The 24,744-nt window shown below is 41.2% G+C and overlaps 1 protein-coding gene across 3 annotated transcripts in view; it reads right to left on the minus strand.

The window, feature by feature from the left end:
- The window catches only part of IL12RB2 (interleukin 12 receptor subunit beta 2), a 76,018-nt gene that overhangs the window by 27,997 nt on the left and 23,277 nt on the right, over positions 1-24,744 (minus strand). For all 3 annotated transcript variants that reach the window (XM_055585525.1, XM_055585524.1, XM_055585526.1), the window contains exons 7-9: positions 23,477-23,556; positions 11,002-11,221; positions 333-533 (exon numbers count right to left, since the gene is read on the minus strand). In XM_055585525.1, the coding sequence (XP_055441500.1) occupies positions 333-533; positions 11,002-11,221; positions 23,477-23,556 (501 nt within the window). The remainder of the gene's footprint in view (positions 1-332; positions 534-11,001; positions 11,222-23,476; positions 23,557-24,744) is intronic.

Genomic DNA, 24,744 nt, shown 5'->3' on the forward strand with positions numbered 1-24,744 from the left:
GATTTTTCTCACAATTAAATGAACTCCCAAATGTAAGGTGTCCATCACACTGACTGGCTACTACTTAGCTCTCAGCCATGCCTGTTGGGTTCATTATTTACTCATCATATATGGCACTGTCCCAGCACATGAGTTTTCCATAAATCCTAGAGGTTTTAGTCAATCAGTGGGTCTTCTATGGCTGCAGCGGTGCACCCTGATGGGCTCTAGGTCATCACTGCCCCTCTTCTCATGCAGCTGTAACTGAGAGCATGGCTTTGGGTTCCTGCCTGAAGTTTCCTTGAAAAACGTGAACTTAGTAACCCTTGAGAAGGAAGGTGAATATTAAGTACCTGAAATCAGAGCAGACAGTCTGTAGGGGGGACTCCACAACCAGCCAAGAGGGGGCTGCATACCAGCCCCTGGGTGGAGCTCCCTCCACTCCACCACGTATTCCTGCACAGCAGTGGTAGCTTTATCTGGAGGTGTCCACGTCACCATGAGCTTGTCCATGCCCTCTGACTTTGCAAAGACCTGTTGAGGAGCCAGCAACTCTTTATGGGGAAAGGTGGGGGGGAAAAAAACCAAAATCACAGTGGAAACAGATATAAAAAACAACTACCCAACCCAGCAAAGCTGTAGCAATAACCGACGTCTTTTAAAGGACTCAGGTTCACAGATTTTGTTCATCCAGCTTCTCAGTTCTTGGAGAACAGGCATCGGTGCCAGGACCCTGTGTAGTGTTATTTATGGAATTATTTCCCCTTCATCTTCCATTTCACTTTCCACTTCTGTGTCCCCAAAGGTACCTGCTCTAGTGATCTATAATATGCATCTTTCTAATCTACCTTCTATATGTTTATTTACATATATATGTGTCCTTGAGAATTAGTGTTGCTTTCAGTTTGTGTGTTGTATTTTCATGAAACACATTTGGAGTAAATCTAGTGCTTTTCCTAACTTTTATTTTCCCACTCAACAATATGTTTCTAGGATACACCTATTCTTCTGCTATATGAAAATCAAGCTCATTCCTTCAGATTACTGCCTCAACACGTTCTTTGTGTAGTCTCCAAGTGACAAGCTTTCTTCCAACTCTTTGTCAACACAAACAAGGATGCAATGAACCTTCTCTTGCATGTCCTTGTGTGTGCCTGTGTAAGAGTGTCTCTCTCATTCTCTTACACTGTTGGTAAGAATGTAAATTGGTATAGCCACTATGGAGAACAGTACAGAGGTTCCTTAAAAAACTAAAAATAGAGCTACCACATGACCCAGCAATCCCACTCCTGGGCAAAGATCTGGAGAAAACCAAAATTTGAAAGGATGCATATACTCTGATATTCATTGCAGTACTCTTTACAATAGCCAGGACATGGAAGCAACCTCAATGTCCACTGACAGAGGAATGGATAAAGAAGATGTGGTACAAATATACAATGGAATATTACTCAGCCATAAAAAGGAACAAAATAATGCCATTTGCAGTGACATGGATGGACCTAGAGATTGTCATACAGAATGAAGTAAGTCAAAAATAGACAAATATCATATAATATCACTAATATGTGAAATCCAGAAAAATGGTTCACATGAACTTATTTGCAAATCAGAAACAGAGTCATAGATTAGAAAACAAATTTGTGGTCACTAAGGAGGAGGGATGGGATGAATTGGTAGATTGGAATTGACATATACACACTACTATATATAAAATAGATGACTAATAAGAACCAATTGTATAGCACAGGGAACTATATCAATGTTCTGTGATGACCTAAATGAGAAGGAAATCTAACAGAAGAGTATTGCTCAATCGCTAAGTCGTGTCTGACTCTTTGTGACCCCATGGACTGCAGTATGCCCGGCTTCCCGGTCCTTCACTATCTCCCAGAGTTTGCTCAAACTCATGTCCATTGAGCCAGTGATGCCACACAACCATCCCATCCTCTGTTGCCCTCTTCTCCTCTTGTCCTCCATCTTTACCAGCATCAGACTCTTGGAATCAGATGGTCAAAGAATTGGAGCTTCAGCATCAGTCCTTCCAATGAATATTCAGGGTTGATTTCTTTAGGACTGACTGGTTTGACCTCCCTGTTGTCCAAGGGATTCTCAAGAGTCTTCTCCAGCACAATTTAAAAGCATCAATTCTTCGGCACTCGGCCTTCTTTACGGTCCAACTCTCACATCCAATCATGACTATTAGAAAAACCGTAGCTTTGACAATTAGGACCTTTGCCAGTAAAGTGATGTTTCCACCTTTTAATATACTGTCTAGGTTTGTCATAGCTTTTCTTTCAAGGAGCAAGCATCTTTTAATTTCATGACTGCAGTAACTGTCCACAGTGATTTTGGAGCCTAAGAAAATAAAATCTGCCACTGTTTCCACTTTTTCCCCATCTATTTGCTATGAAGTGATGGGACCAGATGCCATGATCTTAGTTTTTTGAATGTTGAATTTTAAGCAGCTTTTCCACTCTCCTCTTTCACTTTCATCAATAGGCTCTTTAGTTCCTCTTCGCTTCTGCCATTAGGGTAGTGTCATCTGCATATCTGAGACTGTTGGATTTTTTCCCGGCAAACTTGATTCCAACTTGTGATTCATTCAACTCAGCATTTTGCATGATGTACTCTGCTTATAAGTTAAATAAGCAGGGTGACAATATACTGTCATGACGTGCTCTTCTCCCAAATGTGAACCAGTGTGGAGTGGATATATGTATATGTATTACATAACTGATTCACTTTGCTGTATAGAAACTAACACAACATTGTAGAGCAACTATACTTCAGTTTTTTAAAAATATACTCTTTCTACATATAAATGCACACAATTTCTCAATTATAAACTAAATTCACCCATTTCCCTAAATATGGTAAGACTGATCTCTAAAACAGTAAATCAGTTGACCCTCCAACAAGAAAAGCATGAGAGTTCTCATTTCCCCACCAACATTTGGTATTTTCTTTCTCATTTTCCCAAGCTGGCATATGCAAGGAGGTATTTAATTGTGGTTTTATTTTCGTTTTCTGATTTCTTACAAGGCTGAGCTCTTCACATATTACTAGCTGTCTGACTTTCCCCTTTTCATACCTCACTCATTTTTTTTTTCTGTTGTATTTCCTGTCTTCTTCCTGATTTGCAGAAATAACTTTTATATTCTAGATATTAATCACATGTTAGTTTTCAACACTAAAAATATCTCACTCTAGTCTTTCAAGTCTCTTAATTTTATGATGTGTTTGTTGAACATAAATACTTACTTTGATGTGGATAAATTCACCACAGTATGTGTATTTTGAGTCTTGTTTATAAAATCCTTCCATTCTGGGGTCACAAAGATACTCAACTACATTTCCTCCCATTTGCTTTTGGTTTTATTTTTTAAATACCTTTCATATTTAGGTTTTTAATCCAAATCTAGCTCAAGGGTGTGTGTGTGTGTGTGTGTGTGTGTGTGTGTGTTTCAAGGAAATAAGCTTTATTATTTTTTCCACACAACAGGTCAATTTTTCCGAATGTGGTACCACCCCGGTCACACACTAAGCTCCACATATTCATGGGTTTGTGTGTGGATCAGCTTCTTCACCAGAACACGCTGGTCACATTACAAGGCTCTGTGACACCTGACTATTTGGTAGTTAAAGTCCCTCCTCATTTTGCTCTTCTTTTTTTCAAAGTCATCTTGGGTATTCATGAAACTTTATTCTTCCATATAGCTCTTATAATCAGTTTATGAGAGTCCTCAAAAATTTCAGCTGGTATTTTTATTGGAATTATATTAAATTTACAGCTCAGTTCAGGGAGAACTGATATTGTTACAATGTTAGGTTGTCCCATTTATAAATATGATGTTTCTTTGAAGTTGTTTGGGCCTCTTTTTATATCTTTTAATGGAGTTTCAAAAATTCCTCCTTAAAGTTTTAATGTGCTTTTTAAGGTTAATTCCTAGACATGTTATACTATTAGTTTGCTATTAAAATGGCATCTTATTTTCTACTTCTTTTCCACTATGAATTTGTGTGTGTTATTCTTATTCTAGCCGACCTTCTAAACTCTCTAATTAGTTCTCATAATTTGTCTATGGCCCTTGTTAAATTTTCCATGTAACAATCTTATTAGTTGTACACTTAAAATCTCTTCTTCCCAATTTTTGAACTAAATCTCATTTCCTTTTTTTTAAATCTTGTTGCTAATTTTAAAAAAGAATGTTCCCACATATCTTTATTAAGATGATGCTTGCTGCATGTTTTTGGTAGAAAGTCTTTAAAAAGCTAAAAAGTTTTCCTTTTTTTATAGCTTTCAAACAGATTTTATTTTTATAAAATACTATTTATTTACTAAAAATTTTGTTTTACTAAATACATTTCTATATCTGTTAAGAACATACCCCCTTTTCTCCTTCAGTATTAAAGTAATGAATTACATTGATACACTTTTCTGATATTGACCCATCTTTGTATTCTTGGGGGCAACCCTGCTTGATCATTCTGCACTCATTATCTTTTCTCCTTTCTTCTTAAAATAGACTTTATTTTTTAAAGCAGTTTTAAGTTCACAGCAAACTTGAGTGAGACATACAGGCATTTTCCACACACCCTCGACCCCATACATGCATCACTTCCTCATTATCGACATCCTGCACCAGAGGAGTACATTCTGTAAGATTCTTGATAAATATGTTCAAATATGTTCCCCTTTGATTCACGTTTTCTCTTAATTTCTTTTAATTTAATTTCTTTCTCTTAATTTCTTTTATGCAATTATCATCACTTATTCTTTCAATGTCTTAAGTCTTTTTATTTTTCAAACTCTTTTCCCCTTTTGATGACTTTTAAGTTTCTCACCCAATCTTCCTCTCACTCATTCACTCTTCAGGTAAGTCCTTTCTGCTATCCAACCCATTGGGTGAGTTCTTTAGTTCAACAACTGAACTTTTCATATTGAATCTCTGTTTAGGGCTATTCCACAACCACCTGTTTCTGATTCATGTTCCCAGGATCCTCTCTTATCTTTCTAAGGATACTTCTTATGCTTACTCTAAACTCTTATTTATTCAATTGTTTCTGGTTGCACTGGGTCTTCATTGCAGTGAGCACGCTTTCTCTAGTAGCAGTGAGCAGGGGGCCACTCTTAGTAGCAGTGAAAGGCTTCTCTCCTGTTGCAAAGCAGGGTCTCTAGGCACACGGGCTTTAATAGTTACAGCACATGGGCTCAGTGGTTGTGGCGCATGGGCTTTAGTTGCTCCACAGCATGTGGAATCTTCCTGGACCAGGGATTGAACCCATGGCCCCTGCATTGGGAGGAGGATTCTTATCCACTAGACCACCAGGGAAGCCCTTATTCTAAACTCTTGCTCTTTCTGTTGTGCTGATTATGTGTCCTACCACACAAGTAGTCCCACTTGGTGCCTTTCCTTCCCAGAACTGTGCCCCTCAGATTTCTCCTAATTTTCTCCTTTGGGGTCATGTTTTATTTCCTTGGATTGATCAGCAGCCTTGACCTTCATTTTTCTATGGGGGGAGTCGTGAAACCTTAGCCAGAGCTTGTGCTCCTCCAGGTAAGCTTAGGTGAGGAGAAGGAGCTTTTCAGAGTGGAGAGCCAGAGAGCCTATAGTGATGCACCCTGAGCTCTGCTTGGCTCTTGGGAGGTGTACTTGGCAGCTCCAGAACCTGCCCATGCCTCTGTGGCTGACACTGCTCTTCATGGGGGAGTGGGGCTGTCATTCTCTTCTATAACTGCCAGGCCATGGGGTTGGGGGGCAGGAGAATATCTCAGGCACTCTTTGTTAGGTTCCAGGGCTTCCTCATAGTCATTCTGCCCTGCCCTCCAGACTTTCCTGCCCCATAGTAAAAATACCAAGTAAAATACCATAGTAAAAATACCAAGGCAACAAGGGGAAGAAAAAGGAGTGCAACAAGCCAGTGCCACCTCAGTCCTCTCCATTCCTCACTATTCCCCATTCACAGGTTCTCAGTCATCCTGTCCTGTCTCTCCTGTGGCATCTTTGGTACCTCTGTGTTAGCTACCTTGCCAGGAACTGGAATTCCCCAGCCCTGGTTCTTTGTCTTCATTTGCCTTGGTATCTTATTTTCTGGCTATGCCACAAATTTGTTTTTGTTTTGGAGAATAAAACGTATTCATTCAGTAAATATGTATTGAGCACGTAGGGTTTGAAAGACTCTTTGCCAGGTGATGGGCTAACACAGTCAATCAACTTTTCTAACCACTGGTCTCGTTGCAATTAGCTAAGTAAATCAACTTGGCATTGCCCAGTCTCTGAGTCACCACACTTGCCAGGAACCAGTCTGAATTTTCTCCCCACCGTGTTTGCCAGGGCATGCCCTCTCTTTTAGAACTTGGCTAACAACTCATTTCTGTGACATCTTTCAAAATTATTCTTCAGCCTTTATCATTCAAATTCCCTCTACATTTTCATTAAGAGCATTGGAATAGAGTTATGAAGTTCATAAGGTATTTGGAAAAATTACCCTGCTGACAGGTGGCCTGGTTTTTCAGTCCAGCTTTGCCACTAATTGGATGTACGATCTTGGCTAAGTTACTTCACCTCCTGGGGCCTCAGTCTCTGACATCTGTGTGGGCCTCTATGGTTGTGCTAGCTTCTGACTCTGGCCATAATTTCCAAAATTCCTGAGCACAGGGACAGGTCTGAAATATTAAATGTGTTTTATTTCTTGACCAGTCTGTTTAGCACACATTCAGTTTTCATCATAAACCAACAAAATCATTCTCATACTTCTTGATATTCAATGCTGTGGCATATGCCTTTTACAAACAAGTTGTCCCCGCTTTCTCAAAATCGATATAATTCTGCCGCTTGGGGCACTATTTTTCTCTTTCTGGGAAGAAAGCTATTTCTGTGAGTTGTGTGAACTATACTGAAAGAGAAGCAGCAAAAGTACATGGTACACTATTCCTACAGATCATGCAGAATTTGGGACACGAGAGCTCCCCGATGGGAGATTTGCAAATCTGTCCTCCAGGTCTCCCTAGGAGGCTTGACTACTTCTATTGGATGGCTCAGGTGTGGCCTTAAGAGAGGCAGTGGGCTCTTAAGATGTCTAGGACCAGGACCTTTTTAGCTACAGCCCAGGTCTAGAGAACTGTTTCAATGTCTTACTTTACCACCCCTCCACATTTCTCTATTTTGAGCCTCATCCTTAATGACACTCCTCCATTCTGATAGGGGTAATTGTGCCTCTTATGTCTTTTTGGCTTCTGGATCCATCATCCTTCAGCTCCTCAGGAACTTCATTCCCTTAATGATCCCCTTTCCCCTTCCTCGTCAACTCTTTCCCACCCTGGTTCTTTTCAACTTCTATGCCTGCTCAGATCTTACTTTATTTTTTTTTAATTTTATTTTATTTTTAAACTTTACATAATTGTATTAGTTTTGCCAAATATCAAAATGAATCCGCCACAGGTATACATGTGTTCCCCATCCTGAACCCTCCTCCCTCCTCCCTCCCCATTCCATCCCTCTCGCCTGCATACCTGCACTGCTTTGCCTGGCTAACACCAACTTGTCTCTCTAATCTCTGTTCACTTGAAGCCTCCCCTCCATGCCCACGCTTCTACTTTTCTCTGTTCCTAGAGTGCCCTGTGCATATCTCTTGTCTCACATATATCCTGTACTGCAGTTTGCTTTTTTTATATGATTGCCCCTCCCACTGGACAAAATGTAACTGTACTTTTTACCTATTGCTGAACTCCAGTTACCTTATATAGTAATCTCAATAAATTTTTGTTGAATCAATAATGCAGAGGCCTAATGAATGCGTCATTTTGAGAAGCTGTTTTCAAATCTAAGTAAAGAAACTAGAATGGGCCCAGAAAATTCAAGATGCTTATATCCTCAAGACCCATCTGCAGTGAGGTTTAAAGAAGTAAGGTATTTTGACATACTACTTTTTAACAAGAGCAGGATATTAAACAGTGGTAAGATCTCAATTTTCCCCTACAGGATCCCTTTAAAAAATTACATGTACAGTATTTATTCAATGAAGAAGCAAATTTGAGTATAAAAATCACCTGTAATACCACAATGTAGATATGACTTCTATTGATATTCCCATGTACATTCTTCTAGACTTCTTTACTGTGCTAAAATGTCTATTTGTGTAAATTCATATTTTAAATTGCATTATACCATGTATTCTTTTGAAAGCCTACTTTTTCACTCATCATGTGCATCTTTCCACACCAATAAAAACACAGCTACAATATCACTTTTATGCTGGAGTGGGATTAAGGTGGGTGAAGGTTATGATATATTTAACCAATCCACCCTCTATTATAAAATTTTAGGCTGTTTGTAGTGTTTCATTATTTCAAAACCATTTCAACAAAAAAAAAACATTTTAAAACCATTCAACAAAAAAGCTTACATTTTTTTTTTAAGCTCATGCCTTATTATTTGCTGAGGATGTATTTTTAATGGCATAGTTTCCTGGTCAAAAGATATATTCATATTTGAAGTTTTTTATGTTACAAGTTGACACATTTCTCTTCAGAAAGTTGTACCAATTCATGAGCTTCCCTAGTGGCTCAACTGTAAAGAAAGTGTATGAGTTCACACAAGAGTGGCTTTTCCCCACACTTTCACCAGTATAGGTTATGCTGATGCTACTTACTCTTTTTTATTTTGATTTGATTGCTAAGTTTTTTTTTCTTTCAAAACTTGCATCTCATTGATTGCTAGTTAGGCTGAACATGTTTTTATATCTGTATTGTTCCTTTTATTTATTTATTTATTTGTAAGTGTTTATTTATTTATTTATTTCTCTGCCCAGGTCTTAGCCGCAGCATGCAGGATCTTCTAGTTGCAGCATGTGGGATCAAGTTCCCTGACTAGGGATCAAACCCTGGCCCCTTGCATTGGAAGAGTGGAGTCTTAGCCACTGGACCATGAAGGAAGTCCCTATTCCTTTTATTTTATATTTGAGTTTCCTGTTCATACCCCATTATCTCTTATTTATTTGAAAAGTTATATGTATTTGCCAAAAATCTATCATATACTTTCCCTAAATTGCTCTTTGCATTTAAAAGCCGTATTTACAGTGTTTTTAAAAAATTCTTACTTTACTATGCATAAAGTTTAAGCTTTTTTCCCATAGGTAATCCATCTTTTCCTTCAGGTTTCTTCTTACATGCCTTCCCCCACATGAGGCAGAGATTACCAGTTACCTACCAAATACCCTCTTCTCATCTTCTCTAGCAAGAGAACAATGTGTTTCTAAGTCTCCTTTGTAGTTGGGTGTGACCAGGTGACCAGTTAGGGTCAATACTGCAAGTGTTGTTGTGTGACTTGGGGCAAAACTCCTCAAGAGTGAGAGGTGAGGCGTCTCCCTTCTTTTCTGCTGCCTAGAAGGAGACAGCTGGAGCTCCAGCAGTCACCCTGGACTATGGGGCAGAGGGCACAGAAGGAAGGAGGCTGGGGTCCCCGTGTGTACAGCTGTCACACCAGCCCTGGGCCGTCTACCTCCAAACTTCTCTTCTATAAGAGAGTAAGTAAGTCACTATAGTCAAGCCTCTAGAAAGAGCAACTATTACTCCTAAAAGCAATTCCTAACTCATATGCTGACCCAAGGTTATATCAATATTTATTTGTATTTTTATCTACTATATTATCTCTACCTTTACAGATATATGACTGAAAAGACTTATAACCAAGATTCAATAGTATATATAAGATGAGAATTCTTGGTAGAAGCTTGTTCAAAATAATAATTGCTCTGCTTCCCTGGTGGCTCAGCTGGTAAAGAATCTGCATGCAATGCAGGAGACCTCAGTTCAATTCCCGGGTCAGGAAGATTTGCTGGAGAAGGGATAGGCGGCCCACTCTAGTATACTTGGGCTTCCCTGGTGGTTCAGCTGGTAAAGAATCTGTCTGCAATGTGAGAGACCTGGGTTTGATCCCTAGGTTGGGAAGATTCCCTCGAGAAGGGAACAGCTACCCACTCCAGTATTCTGGCCTGGAGAATTCCATGGACTGCAAAGAGTTGGACACGACTGAGTGACTTTCACTTTCAGACCCCAGTGTGGATAAACTGTTACACTGAATTTTAAGGAAGAATCTAATTATAGAGTTTTATTCTATCAGGCATTTTTTGAAAAAGTTAGGCCGACAATCTTGACTAAAATACTTTTATAATACGGGTCTTGAAAATAGTTTTAGTATCTATTTTCTTCACTAATTATCAGCTTTAATCCTGACAAGGTAGCTTTCAGAGGATGTGACTATAAAATATGTCTAGCTAGTTGGGAGGTTTTCAATGTAGATAATTGGATACATATCTAAATTTGAATAATAAAGAGCTATAGTATAGCAATATTGTACTATAGTTCCTTACAGTCAGAATTTCATTTTAATACTATTGGTTTTAAAACATGTTTTGACCATAGGTATGCTTTTTCTAGAACTTGACAACACATATTACTCTTGCTCATGGAAAAATTAGCAAGATATTAGTGTTCAATTTAATGAATATTTCCTTAACTAATTTATTGTTTATATGTGTGTGCCCACTCTCAGTCATCTTCGACTCTTTGTGACCCCATGGACTCCAGTCCACCAGTCTCCTCTCTCCATGAGACTTCCCAAGCAAATGGTTTCCATTTCCTACTCCAGGGGATCTTCTTGACCCAGGGATCGAACCTGTGCGTCTTGCATTGGCAAGGGGTTTTTTACCAGCTGAGCCACCAGGGAAACCCCAAACACCTATTATGTATTTATTAGTCTCTGTATTTAAACTCACAATAACCTGCAATTCGGGTAATGTAATCCCTAGTTTAGAGAGGGGGAAATTGAAGCTCAGAGGTGTTAATTCATTTGGATACTCACTGGCTAAAAGGAAATTTCAGACAGCCTCTGAAACCTGTTAATTTCAAAGTCTAAACTCCTGTGCTACTCATTCCAGGCCCTGAGCTGGGCCTGAATGAGCTAAGAGATTAGGAAGACAGTTTCCTACAAACAATATTAAAGAAAATTTGGTACTTACCTGCCCCACACAGATCCGTTATATTAATGCGAGTGGGCAGGGAACTGCCTTTCGAGTTAGCTGCAGACACAGCCACAGCCCAGTTCCCAGTTCTGGGAATTACCCAGGTCCAGGAGGTGTGTTCTGTGATGTTCTGTAGTGTGATTTCCCCTCCTGCCACCTTCTGCAAGGTCACTTGATAGTGGAGGATTTTCCCTCTTGCTTCCGATAGACTCAGATTCTGCAACAAAACACACTTACTTACTGTGTACTCTCAGACAAGGTCAGTGGATGCTCTATGCTAGGACCTCATGACTGCCTGCAGCAGGCGGCTACACTAGAGTGACCTTTTTATTTACATCTTTTCATTTCTTCCACCACACACTTTTACGCTCCACCAAGCTCCACCACTTATAGAAAAAAATCAGTTAACATTTTTTAAAAGTTAATTTTTAAAGAATTGTTTCGGAACAATCCCAGAAAGTAAGCATAAAACTAATTCTTTATATTGTAACCCTGTTAGGACAAGGACCATGAGAAACAGAATCACTGGAAATGGAGAGCTGCCCAAGCCTATGTCGGCAGTGCCTGTCCATGCCTAGTGTAGGGAGAGAAAGGCATTGCTCACCAGACTTAAGCATCACAGTTTTCTGGGCAAGGCTCTTCCTTCCATGGGGTGTGGCATCACCTCAAGATGCTGAAAGACACACCTTAGGGTTGGCAAATGCCCCTTTTTCTGGTTTCCTGCTCCTAAGCCATCTTTTAATAATTTGGTATCCTATGTCTTTTATCTGTCAGGAGAGGCTGGGTTAATATGAATATCTGCTTCATTTAGAATTTGTATCTTCCACTTTAAGTGAAAAAACTGTCCTTCTGATTATAATTTGGCTTCTGAAATAATTAGCATGCTGCAAGAGAATGCTCCTATCTGCTGACTCAGGCTTTCTGGTTGGCCCAACAGCTGCAATTCTCACTATAAATTAATGCATGAACATCCAGCTTTTTCATATTTCAGGCTCTGGGAGCTTGAATGATGCAGGTCATGTCCTAGGTGCCTTTCTGGATCCACAAGGGCCAAGACTAGATCATAAAACATGGTCAATGCAATGGGTGAATGCCATGTGGCTGGGGGTATTTGGGGGTGCATGTTCAGCTTTTCCCTATAAGGCATCCTGTGTCCTGGCAAGAACCAACAAAGTTTTGGTGGGGCAAGTGTCCATCACAGCTGATCTTGTGTGGATTAAAACAAGTGAGTGCTTTTGACATTGTGATGTTCTGAACTGTTATTAATAAACATGCCCTTGGCCACAGAAGAAAAAAAAAAGATAAATAAGTAAAAGCTGGGTAGGGAAGACCATTCGGTCAGGTCTCTCTCACTCCATCCTTCCCTACTTGTCTCTTTGGTAGCTCCAGAGGGTAGCACCCAAATGTACTTCCCAAGAGTTGGCGCTCACAAAGCTCCCCATTCTTGCCAGGGACCCAGGAGGCAAATAGGGAAACAGCCTCTATTATGGCCCCCTCTTTGTCCTTCACAGACACCTTGGTAATCTCATGCAATCCAATGGTAGAATGCTAACAGAAGGGGGGAAACGTCAAGTCCTCCTGGGTCCAACAAACCTACGTAGTGACTGCTGTGGAAATCTATCTGATCCCAGTGATCTGGTAAGCAGAGGTGTGGGTTGGAAAGATGAGTGAAGGAGGGCAGCGAAGGGCCTGGACCTATCTTGCATTTTCTCTTCAGATCCCATATTTTTGAGCTGCAAATATCAGTGAGAAAATGAAGATGGGGCCAACAAGTTAGACAAAGGAACATGGTATCCCTTGACTTGTGCTTGTATAAAATGTCAAACTCAAGTTTGGGGATAAAGGTTAACATCAATCAGTTAGGAAAATGGACCTAACTTGTCTAGCAAGGTCCATAGAATAAAAGATTCAATGAGTTCAGTGAGTCAGTGGGGAAACAAGTATTTAGCCAGCAGGCAGGCAGTCTCCTGAAGTACCTGAAAACAGTGTGATTAGGTTAGTTAAAAAAATTAGGTAACATTAAGTTTGCAAACCATGTACATAATCCATCACCCGTGGATTAACCTGGCTCTGAGGGAATGGAATAACAACAGAATTAAATAATGGAATAATTATTCCAGTTTTAATAATAGCTGGAATAGAATACCAGAAGAACAGAACTGGAGGGGATTTTCCAGATGAACAATTAATTCAGCGTTTCATTTTATCAACAGAGGAAACTAAGTCCCAGGGACACGAGATGATTTGCTTAAGGCCACTCAAGAGACAGATGGAGGAGCTGAGAGTGGAATCAAGGGCTCCTGACCGCTGGACTCATGACCCCTCCACTCTGACTCGCTACTTCTTCTATTGGCAAGCCTGAGACAGTTGGTGAGTACAGGCGCCATATTGCATAGTTGGGTCCTCAGTCACCCTTCTGGCCCAGAGTTGCAAAGCAGCCTCTGTAATTGTGCGGCTGTGGTATGCTCTGATGTGGAACATCAATAGTGGGCATGAGGTTGGTAATTTGGGGAGGGTGGAGATCTAGAATTCTTTCTCCAGAGCCAACAGGCTCTGAGTCAGAAGGGGACAAGTTCTGAAACAAAAAGAACCTTGGCCTGAGGAGCCAGCTGGGTCTTTTCAGATAAACTTATTTTTTCCTCTAGTGTTTATTTGGGTGGGTGAGAAGAGGGAATCTATCATCTATTGGGCCATACCATGAATCAGGAGCTCTACAATGAGTGTCACAATAAATGTGACAGTCCCCATTCTGATGAGAGTGCTAAAGCTCAAGAGAGGTTAAGAAATAAACTTGTCCCCATAGTAATGTGAGATTTTAGTGCGCCCCCTGGTGGATGTGAGAGATGAAGGCGCTACTCCTATTGAGCCAGGGGTCCCTGTGAACATCACAAAGACAGGGTACTTCTTGTTTCTTCTTGGACAGTGCTAAGAGCAGATTTCAGCCAGTGATATTACTGTTGTCACCTTCTTCTACTGGTAAGAATACACTAAAAAGAAAAATGTGTCCACTGCTTCTCTCCCTTTAGTTTTCTTTCTGCTCTGTCCTGTGGGAAATGACCTAAACTTAGTGAACTTAGCCTTTCTGACTTTGGTTTGTCCAAGAAGCAAGGAGTGAGCTCCCTTATAAACCGTTATAATAATTCTGCGGCCTGAAAAGGCTTTCAGAATCAAAAATAACTTGGTGAATGCAATCCAAGAAAGCACAAAGTCTGATGCATTTCAGAATGCACTGCCCCGTTTCTGTTTGGAAGTGTATTATAGGAAAGGTGTTTCTGTGAATTGATAAAGCATTTCCTCTTAGGACTTAAAAACTACTGTACTGACAATAAAGTACTATTTTACTTCTGAATTTCTCTTCAGGCAAAAAATAACTTTTTAAAAACTGTTAGAGTTTAGCCTATATCAGAGAAGAGAGCCTGTAATCAAGACCCCTTGGAAAGCTGGGGAGTTTGAACATTTACTAATCACAGCTTTATCTGTGAGGTTTTTTTTTTTTGTTTTTTTTCCCTTTTGGGTTCTGAAACACTGCTGACTTGGTTCTTGTTATTAGGACAGATCTTTGACTTTTCTGTTCCACCACTTAGCAGCTGTGTGACCTTGGGCAAGCTGTTTCAACTCTCTGAGCCTCGGTTTCCTCACGTGTAAAATGAGGATAATTCTTTGTGCAGCACAGGTGTATTGGAGGATTCAGTGACCTAAGGAAAACAGACTGTTTCAAAACAGTGTTTGGTGCATGACAGATGTGAAGACACTTGGTGGGTACTGTTTACTCACTCTAACATAAAAATTATCACGACTGGCACTTTACCCTTATGGCTTTTCTAGGAATCTTCTATTATTCTTAACCTGGCATATACCACAGCTCCCTGTGGAAGACTCACCAATATCATACAGTTGATTACAAAGTATATATACCATTTGTGGGTTTAAGCCTGAATACCTCAACTTTTCAACTTACGACTGCCTTCAGCAACCCTAGTTCAAAGTAAGGACAGTGTTTACCTGGAAGGTTTAAAAATCACTGTACTGGAAATTTCTATCTGTGGATCTATTTTCCCCATTAGCCTGTCAGTTTATTTTTGCATCCTCAGTGTCACACACAGTGTTTGCCTCCTAACAATGACCTTGCAAACACTTTTCACAATTCTCTCTTTAGTTTGCATAGCAATCTCATGTAGTATATGCTGTTATTATCTACACTGTGCTCATAAGGCACAGAGAGGTTGAGCACCATGCTCAAGGACACACAGCCAGCAAGTGGTAAAGCTGGAACTTGAACCCAGGTAGCACAGCTGCTCTACCTGGAGGATGAAGGCTTAAACTGCTGTCATGCTGACACTCAGTAGACATTCCCCAGGTGTTCTGTTACTCTGAACCGATTTACCTTCTGGCAGTTACCCTGGCATAATGATTTCTATCTTGTTTTATAGCTGGAAAACAGCAAAATAATGGAAACTTTTTAAGAGCAAGCTTTAACTCCCCTTGCGTCTGTGTTCTATGTTCTGTTAATTCTCTGCCACTTACTCTTTGTCACTGACCACATTCTGCTATCCAATCCAAATTCCCTGCATTGCAGCTGGTATAGCATGTGTGACCAGCAAGCAAGGGAAATCAACCTGTTCTGTCTGAAAGTATCTGCAGCAATTCTGTGCCAGCCTGTTGGGACAGGGCTGGGAAAGGGAAGGAGAGAGAGTTGAATACCGCAACAAAACTAATCTTCCCATCTGCTGCTTTTGTATTTAAATATTGATTCTGATGTTGTATAGCTCCTATAATTACATAAGACTCCTGGCAGCCAATCTTCCCTGGGGATTCACAATAGACCTTTGTCCTCCATCAATATAAACCAGGTTACAAATAATACTTTCTACTTTTATTGAATCCCTTTCATATGAGGAGGCCAAAGAATTCATGGCTTCAGTGCAATGTGATACAGGCTGGAACACTTTTCATTCACCCAAGACAAAGACAGGGAGAAAGAAACCAAGTGAATGTACTAAACAAGCTGCTTCTGATCTCAACTGTCTTTCTGAAGCTGTGATGTTAACTAGCATGGGGCTGGCTCTTTTCTCTTTCTCCTTGTCTTCTATGGTTTGAGGGTAGCTATTTATCAAAATGAATTACTTCTTTTAACAAATGAATCTTTTCCCTGCTCAATCTTTTCCCCACTTTTGGAAACAAGCGTTTCCCCCTCTCTCCTTTCCTGCTTGTCAAGGCTTAGGAATCTTGCTCACTACAGGAGGGAGCCATGTAGCTTTTGAAATGAAGCTATCCTGACATAGGATGGGGTGCCATCTGGAGGGTGAGCTCTTGGCCTCTGTGCCATACTGGCACTTAATAGACACGTGCATGCGTGCGTGCTCAGTCGCTTAAGTCGTATCTGACTCTGCGACCCTATGGACTGTAGCCCGCCAGGCTCCTCTGTCCCTGGGATTCTCCAGGCAAAAATACTGGAGTGAGTTGCCATGTCCTTCTCCCAGGGATCTTCCCAACCTGGGGATCAAACCTGATCTCCTGCATTGGCAGGTGGATTCTTTACCACTGAGCCATCAGAGAAGCCCCAAGATAGATCATTAGTAATTTTTAAATTGATTACATGTTGAAATGATAACATTCTCAATAAACCTGTGTTAAGTAATACATATTATTAAAATTAACTCCACCTGTTTTTTTTTAATGTCCTAAAAGGTGGCTATGAGAAAGTTTGAAATTACACATATGGCTTGCATCTGTGGCTTGCTTTATACTGGGTTGGCCAAAAAGTTTGTTCAGGTTTGTGTGCCCTCTTATGCTGAAAGAACTTTTTTGCCAACCCAATATTTCTATGGGATAGCACTTCACTAATGTGATTCTTTACATGCCAAAGCCATGTCCCCCTGAGGTCTTCCTAGCAAATGTTCTCCCACCCTTGTCCTGACTAATTTGTTCTTCTGGGGAGCTCCAATATTACCTTCTCATATTTTTTTAAGTCAGAAAACTGTAATAACACCTGGACAGAATCAATATAAACAATTTAAGGGAAAATACATGATATTTTCTAAAGCTTTTAAATATTCCAAAAGATTTTATCCTTAAAACTCAGTTTAAACAAACAAAAACTTCACCCTATTTAATCCTCAGCAACTAGACTGCTGACTCATTTTACCCACACCTCCAAATCCTTTCAACCACATCAACTACAAGCAGATGCTCACATGGATTCTGATTGTAGGCCTATATTTCCATGTGTAGACCCTCCCGTCCCTTGTGTCTTCCTGACGCTCTGTCCCTTTAACCGCAGTGACTCATCGCCTGAGCTTCACTTTGGTCTATGGTTCACAAAGTTAGCTGCACAGAGAATGGGAGATGCTGAAACTGCCAGTATTACCTTCTGAAAGGTCCTCTCTGACTCCTCACCCCTCTCCTCCCTGGTCATAGTCCCCTCAGCTGAACCTTGAACTCCTTCTTAACACCCGAAGACCCTCACCATCCCCTCTGCATTTCTGTCCTCCTCTGCTGGACCGTGAGCTCAAGGACACGGAGCCTGCCCCTGGCTTGTTCATGTCCATGTCCCTGCATACAACATGGGCTCTAGGCCTAAAGAGGGGCTTTAATGTACTTGTTCGCGTGGATGAACAAACGAGGGAGTGAGCGAATGAAGAAGGGAATTCAGCTCCATCTGCACACAGACATTTCTCTTCCAGACCCATGGTCTAAACCTAAACTTCAGAAAGTTTATGATTAGCCATGCTTCAGACAGTGAGAGGACTCTGAAAAAACTGACAGAGGAAACTGGAAAGGGTAACATGGCTTTAACCCACTGTCGTATCTTTTCATATGTCAGATCAGATCAGTCGCTCAGTTGTGTCCGACTCTGCGACCCCATGAATCGCAGCACACCAGGCCTCCCTGTCCAATACCAAATCCTGGAGTTCACTGAGACTCACGCCCATCGAGTCAGTGATGCCATCTAGCCATCTCATCCTCTGTCGTCTCCTTCTCCTCTTGCCCCCAATCCCTCCCAGCATCAGAGTCTTTTCCAATGAGTCAACTCTTCCCGTGAGGTGGCCAAATGAAACTGGAGTTTCAGCTTTAGCATCATTCCTTCCAAAGAAATCCCAGGGCTGATCTCCTTCAGAATGGACTGGTTGGATCTCCTTGCAGTCCAAGGGACTCTCTAGAGTCTTCTCCAACACCACAGTTCAAAAGCATCAATTCTTTGGTGCTCAGCTTTCTTCACAGTCCAACTCTCACATCCATACATGACCACAGGAAAAACCATAGTCTTGACTAGATGGACCTTTGTTGGCAAAGTAATGTCTCTGCTTTTGAATATGCTATCTAGGTTGGTCATAACTTTCCTTCCAAGGAGTAAGCGTCTTTTAATTTCATGGCTGCAGTCACCATCTGCTGTCATTTTGGAGCCTAGAAAAATAAAGTCTGACACTGTTTCCACTGTTTCCCCATCTATTTCCCATGAAGTGATGGGACCGGATGCCATGATCTTCATTTTCTGAATGTTGAGCTTTAAGCCAACTTTTTCACTCTCCACTTTCACTTTCATCAAGAGGCTTTTGAGTTCCTCTTCACTTTCTGCCATAAGGGTGGTGTCATCTGCATATCTGAGGTTATTGATATTTCTCCCGGCAATCTTGATTCCAGCTTGTGTTTCTTCCAGTCCAGCGTTTCTCATGATGTACTCTGCATATAAGTTAAATAAACAGGGTGACAACATACAGCCTTGACGGACTCCTTTTCCTATTTGGAACCAGTCTGTTGTTCCATGTCCAGTTCTAAATGTTGCTTCCTGACCTGTATACAAATTTCTCAAGAGGCAGGTCAGGTGGTCTGGTATTCCCATCTCTTTCATAATTTTCCACAGTTTATTGTGATCCACACAGTCAAAGGCTTATATTCAAAGTGACTTTCTTCTTAAAGGATGGAAGCTGAATTAACTGAAGGAAAAGTCTACTGGAATCACAGATGGAAATAACTGATCAAAGCAAAGGAAATAATGTGAAAGTCTGTGCAGAAGGGGATGTTAGAATGTGAGGGAAAGAATTGGTGACCCCTTGTGAAGGGCTCTCATCCAACACTGGGGCTGTTGGTGACGCAGCCACATTTTCTACCACCGCATTTACTGTTTTGACAATACCCAGGTGTTTTTGCTCTATTCATAGATTAGGCTCAATTTTTTGGCTTCAACATAGAAAGTACTTTTTCTCTTAAAAGCAACTGTGGGGACTTCCTTAGTGGTCCAGCGGTTAGGACTCCATGCTTTTACTGCAGGTTCAATCCCTGGTCGAGGAGCTAAGATCTCACAAGCCGTGTGGTGTGACCAAAAATTAAAAACAAACAAACCACCAAAAAAAAACTATGGCAAAAAACAGTACAGAATACTTTTGAGGAAATGTAGCTTTTAGGAGAAACCAAGGTGTGGGAAAATGAGGAACTACATAGGAACCAGAACAACAGCGGTCTCCTCCACCCTCAACACACTTACACTCACATTCATAAATAGACACACATGTAGATGCTCACATTCACAACCAACCCCCACACTCACAGTCCCACACATATTCACCCACACTCACACCCACATACACCCCACACACCCATCTTCCACACATTCACGCCTTTACACTCACTCACTGCAATGGTGATTCACACGCTGGAATTTCACACCTAATGTGATGGTGTCAGGAGGTGGGGCCTCTGTGAGTTGATTAGATCATAAGGGTGGAGCACCCATGGATGGGATCAGCACTCTCTAAGACCCCAGACAGCTGTCTAGCCCCTTCCACCATGTCACCATGTGAGGACGCAGGAGAAGTCTGCAATCCAGAAGAGGGCCCTTACCTAACCATGCTGGCAGCCAGATCTCAGACTTCCAGCATCCAGAACTGTGAGAAATTGATCTCTGCTATTTACAAGCCCCCAAACTATGGTGTTTTATTAGATGTGATAAGACACTTACATACATGCACAGCATACATGCCTGCACACTCACACATGTACTCGTATCTACACACCCACACAATCAGATCCCTCCCATGAATATAAAATTAACATGCATTCATACACATGTGCATTCACACACACACAACACACATGCAGACACACCACTCCAGACACTCACACATCCTCACCACAGACCCGTCTCCCCTCCCTCCACCCACCCCCTGCCCCCACCCTCAGCACACACCTGGGCTGTACCCATTCAGCATCAAGTTGTTCTCCTCTAGTGTAAACATACTAGAGAAATGAAAGGTCATCTCTCATTTCCCCAGCCGCAAGAGAAACGTGCTCTCTCTGTGTTCACAGGCTGACGGGGTTTTACTTGGGGCTTCCTTTGGTGCTGAAGCCCTGAATTCCCCTCTGCAGTGGCGGGGTGTCCCTTTCATTGGGTTTCCCAGTATTGATCAAAGTTAGAAAAGAAAAATCACCCACCACACGCATGTCTTTGCTTCCCTTCCCCAGTGAGGTCTGACTGGGCCCCACCACAAAGCACCTGATCTGGCTGCAGGCTGTTCTGAGGTTTTGATGAGTTCCTCCTGTCACAGCACTGCCCTGTCAGCTCCCAGTCCTGCCTGAGAGCGGCAAGAGAAATCCCCAGTCAGAGGGATGGGAGTGTTTCCAAACAGAAGGGCAGTATACCACTCAGGAAGGGCTCCCAGCAGCAGGCACCACATTACAGAAATCCTTGTGAGAAATCGCTTCCCCTCCCCAGACTGCAGTTTCCATGTTTGTAAAATGATTGCTGGAACTGCATGCTGCTTAAATGCCCTTTGGCTCTGGAGGTCTGGGATTCATGGTTCTGGGGCTCAGAGCAGAACCACTCATCTCAGTAACTCTGGGCAGGGTTTAATTGCCACTTCCTGTGTAGGGCCGTTGAAGAAATCCAGGATTCAACAGAAAAAGACTAAGTCCTGTGTGTGCACGTGCTAAGTCACTTCAGTTGTGTCTGATTCTGTGTGACCCTATGCGCTGTAGCCTGCTAGGCTCCTCTGTCCCTGGAACTCTCCAGGCAAGAAAACTGGAATGGGTTGCCATTTCCTCCTCCAGGGGAATCTTCCCAACCCAGGGGTCAGAACCCAACTCTCTTATGTTTCCTGCATTGGCAGGAGGGTTCTTTACCACTAGCGCCACCTGGGAAGGACTAGGGACTAAGTCCTGTAACAACCCTGTAAAACAGAAGGCTGGCTCCAACTCTCCTTTTTCAGGGTGGACAATCGCTGAAGGTTTTGAAGGTGCCCTTTCATGACCACCATCTAGCATAAGGTTTTGGAGCTTCTAGTTTTTACATTTTTGGTTTCTGATTCAAATCCATTCCGGTCCAAAAAATCCTTCTTGGGCCCACAATTTTGGCTCCACAAAAGAAAACCTATTGCTGCGATTCATGGGGTCGCAAAGAGTCGGACACAACTGAGCGACTGAACTGAACTGAACTGAACTTATAGACAAGAGATGCCATCAAGGTGGGCTGTCTCCAGAGCAGTTCTTCCTGTCCCAGACGGTCCTAGCAGAGACATCTGTCTGTTCTGGCTGGACTAGGAGCAATGTTCATGAGAGATAGGGTGGACCAGAAGAGTTTTGAAGCCCTTTTGAATTTCAAGACTTCATTTTAGAACCTAAAGCTTTGTAAGAAACAGGGACAAGATTAAGATGAGCAGCAGAGAGGAATCCGCATATGGAAGTTTGCTAAACATTACCTGTTTGCTAACAAATCGTTATTTTGACTTTGCTCCGAGGCTGGTTTCAGGGTGTCCTGCTTACGCCTGTTCTAAATGTTCTTTGTGACAGAAAGAAACACAAGTCTAGCACTGGGTATGTTGCTTACACTGTTATGAGAAAAATCATGTTGCGGTACCATCTAATTTACCTTGGCAGCCCCAGTGATTTTTCTGGGTTTGCACCTTCTCATTTACTTGTGCCTCCGCCCCCCACCTTGAATTCTGCAGGTACTTTGATCATTACCCTCATTCTACCAAGAGAAACCCCAGAGTTGAGAGGAATGAAATGGGACAAGAACAGCATATTTTCAGATAACTGTAAAGGACATTTTTGGAGGAGGGATCTTTACGGGATGAAGAATTTGCATTTTAACCAGTTGCTTACTTGTGAAAATGAAAGCCAACAGCCAGGAATTGAGCTAGGTTCTTCTATACTATTTACAAATTGCGGTTGCTCTAAATGCCTTGCTTTAAGAATAATCTTGCTATTAAAAATCCATTTTTTTAAGATAAATTTTAAGCTGCAGTTTTAGTTTCAAAGTGAAGAACTTGATTATGACTCACCAAGCTATTTACAGTAGTCTCCTTTTATACCAGAGATTCTATGTGTGAGAGAGAGAAAGGGAAAGAGGGAGAAAGAGCTCATTTCTTAAAATTGAAGAAGACCGTGATTATCAAAATCTATCATGCTAACCCCATCAGAGGACTTTATTACTCTGACTTCTAGTTTCATGCTTGTCAGCTGCATAATTCCAAAACTGTTTATTTACCCTTAACTGGAAGACATGTCGTAAAAAGGACATAGGTTTTGAGAAATAAAACCTCTTCTTATAAACATGCCAATCGGTAGCTCAATTCAAACAATATATATATTTTGGGGGGCAAAATGAGTCATACTGTAGCAGAAAGAGCTCTGGATGGGGTTTTAGTCCCAGCTCTGCACTTAGTAGGTGGTTGACTTTGTGAAAAACCTCCACTTTTGGACTCTCAGTTTTTTTCATGTGTTAGTGGGGATACTAGTATGCATCTCTTGGGGTTTTTGTAAGGGTTAAGTGAAATGATAATGCCAGCTCTCAGCACTTTGTGAAACTTTACATCCTGTCATAACAATAGGCCTCACTGTTTGCTGGAAGGTTGTTCTGTTTACCACTGTTTCACTACTATTCCTGAAGAAGGGCTGTTTTCTATTCCTAGTTCTCTTATTTTCTACTATTATTAGTATTCCTGAGGTAGAGGCACTTACTTTCCACCCACTCACTTTTCAATGACCATAGAAAACATATTCCTAAATATCTATATCCACAGCTTTACTCTCCCCTAAAATGAAAAAGTGGGGTGGTCACTGCAGGGCATATTGTATCTGTGGGGTGGGAGGAATGGCAGAGAGGAGAACAGAATCAGAAGAGAAGGTGTGGGGAATGGGGACAGAGGATGGGCACAGTTCGGGAAGGGAAGAGACCTTGATCTGACTGGAAGTGGATGAGGGAAAGATATGATTGCGTGGAGGCAGGAAGTCAAGAGTCCTCACCCTTGTGTTGGAAAAGTAAATGACATAAAGTCAACCATTGTGAAGATCTGGCTGAGAAAATGAGTTCCAACACAGTCTCTGAAGCCTCATATTAAAGCAACTATAGAACAAGTTCTTCGGCTTTGAAACTTACCGTTCAAATATGTAATTCTCTTCATATGTCAATTATATCTCAATTAAAAAAACTAAATATATAGTTCTCCTGAATTTTAAGTGGACACTGCAAACTTACCTTCCAGAAAAGAGAAATCTGTTGTCTATTGTAGTCAATGTGCTGTCTCATGTACCAGACATCTAACATCCCAATAGGCTCTGTTTTGAAGGGGAAAAAAATCCACAGCTTCATATATATATACATATATACAAATACACAACGTAAAAACTTTAAAAGTCAATTGGTTATTGATTAAATTATTCTAAAAGAGTAGAATTATAGGATAATTTCAATTTTCTTTGTGTCCCAGTATTTCCCTTTTCCTTTTGTTAAATAATGAACATGCTTGACCACAGAAGTCATAAAAAACAAAGTGCTGTAGTTCATGGGGTCACAAAGAGTCAAACATGACTGTGTGACTAAATAACCACCTTAAAAACAAACTTTTAAAAATGACAAGGGGACATTACATTTTTAACTTACCCTTAAACGTGTATTAGTAAAATAACTCAAAGAAAGTATACATGGTTAATTCTTTTTTGTTGGAATGCATAAATAATTCTCAACAGAAAAACAGACATAAATCACGAGTAAAACATTTTTCAATCCTGTAAAATACAAACACAAAGGCTGAACTTTGTGTTCATCTCCATTCCTGGATTTATGTTTGAGTATAATTATTTAGTTTTATGACCATTAGACAATAATCTATTTGTAAGGAAGTCTGTCTCATTCATCTTGCTGCTGCTGCTAAGTCGCTTCAGTCGTGTCCGACTCTGTGCGACCCCATGGACTGCAGCCTACCAGGCTTCTCCAGGCAAGAACACTGGAGTGGGTTGCCATTTCTTTCTCCAATGCATGAAAGTGGAAAGTGAAAGTGAAGTCGCTCAGTCGTGTCTGACTCTTAGCGACCCCATGGACTGCAGCCTACCAGGCTCCTCCATCCATGGGATTTTCCAGGCAACAGTACTGGAGCGGGATGCCATTGCCTTCTCCCTCATTCATCTTAGCATTCCTCATACCCAGTGCACTGCTTAGAATGTAACAGGCTCCCAGTTACTCTTTGTTAAATGATGAATAAGCAAATGAACAAACCAGGCAATCTCATCTACTTGATGCTGAAACACAGGCTGAACTAGTAGAAGAAATAACCACCAATCCATAAAACAATGGTCAAATATGACCTGATTTAATTTGAGAAAGTCAACTGAACATATTTTTTGAAAAGAAACTGAATAATCAACTCCTATGTCTAAGTGTGTGTATGTATGTGTATTATCAGTGGGTGAAATAGTTTTCACTGTGACTCAGATCATGAACTCCTTATTGCCAAATTCAGACTTAAA

Source organism: Bubalus kerabau, chromosome 6 (genome assembly GCF_029407905.1).
Source record: "Bubalus kerabau isolate K-KA32 ecotype Philippines breed swamp buffalo chromosome 6, PCC_UOA_SB_1v2, whole genome shotgun sequence".
Taxonomy (NCBI): Eukaryota; Metazoa; Chordata; class Mammalia; order Artiodactyla; family Bovidae; genus Bubalus; species Bubalus kerabau.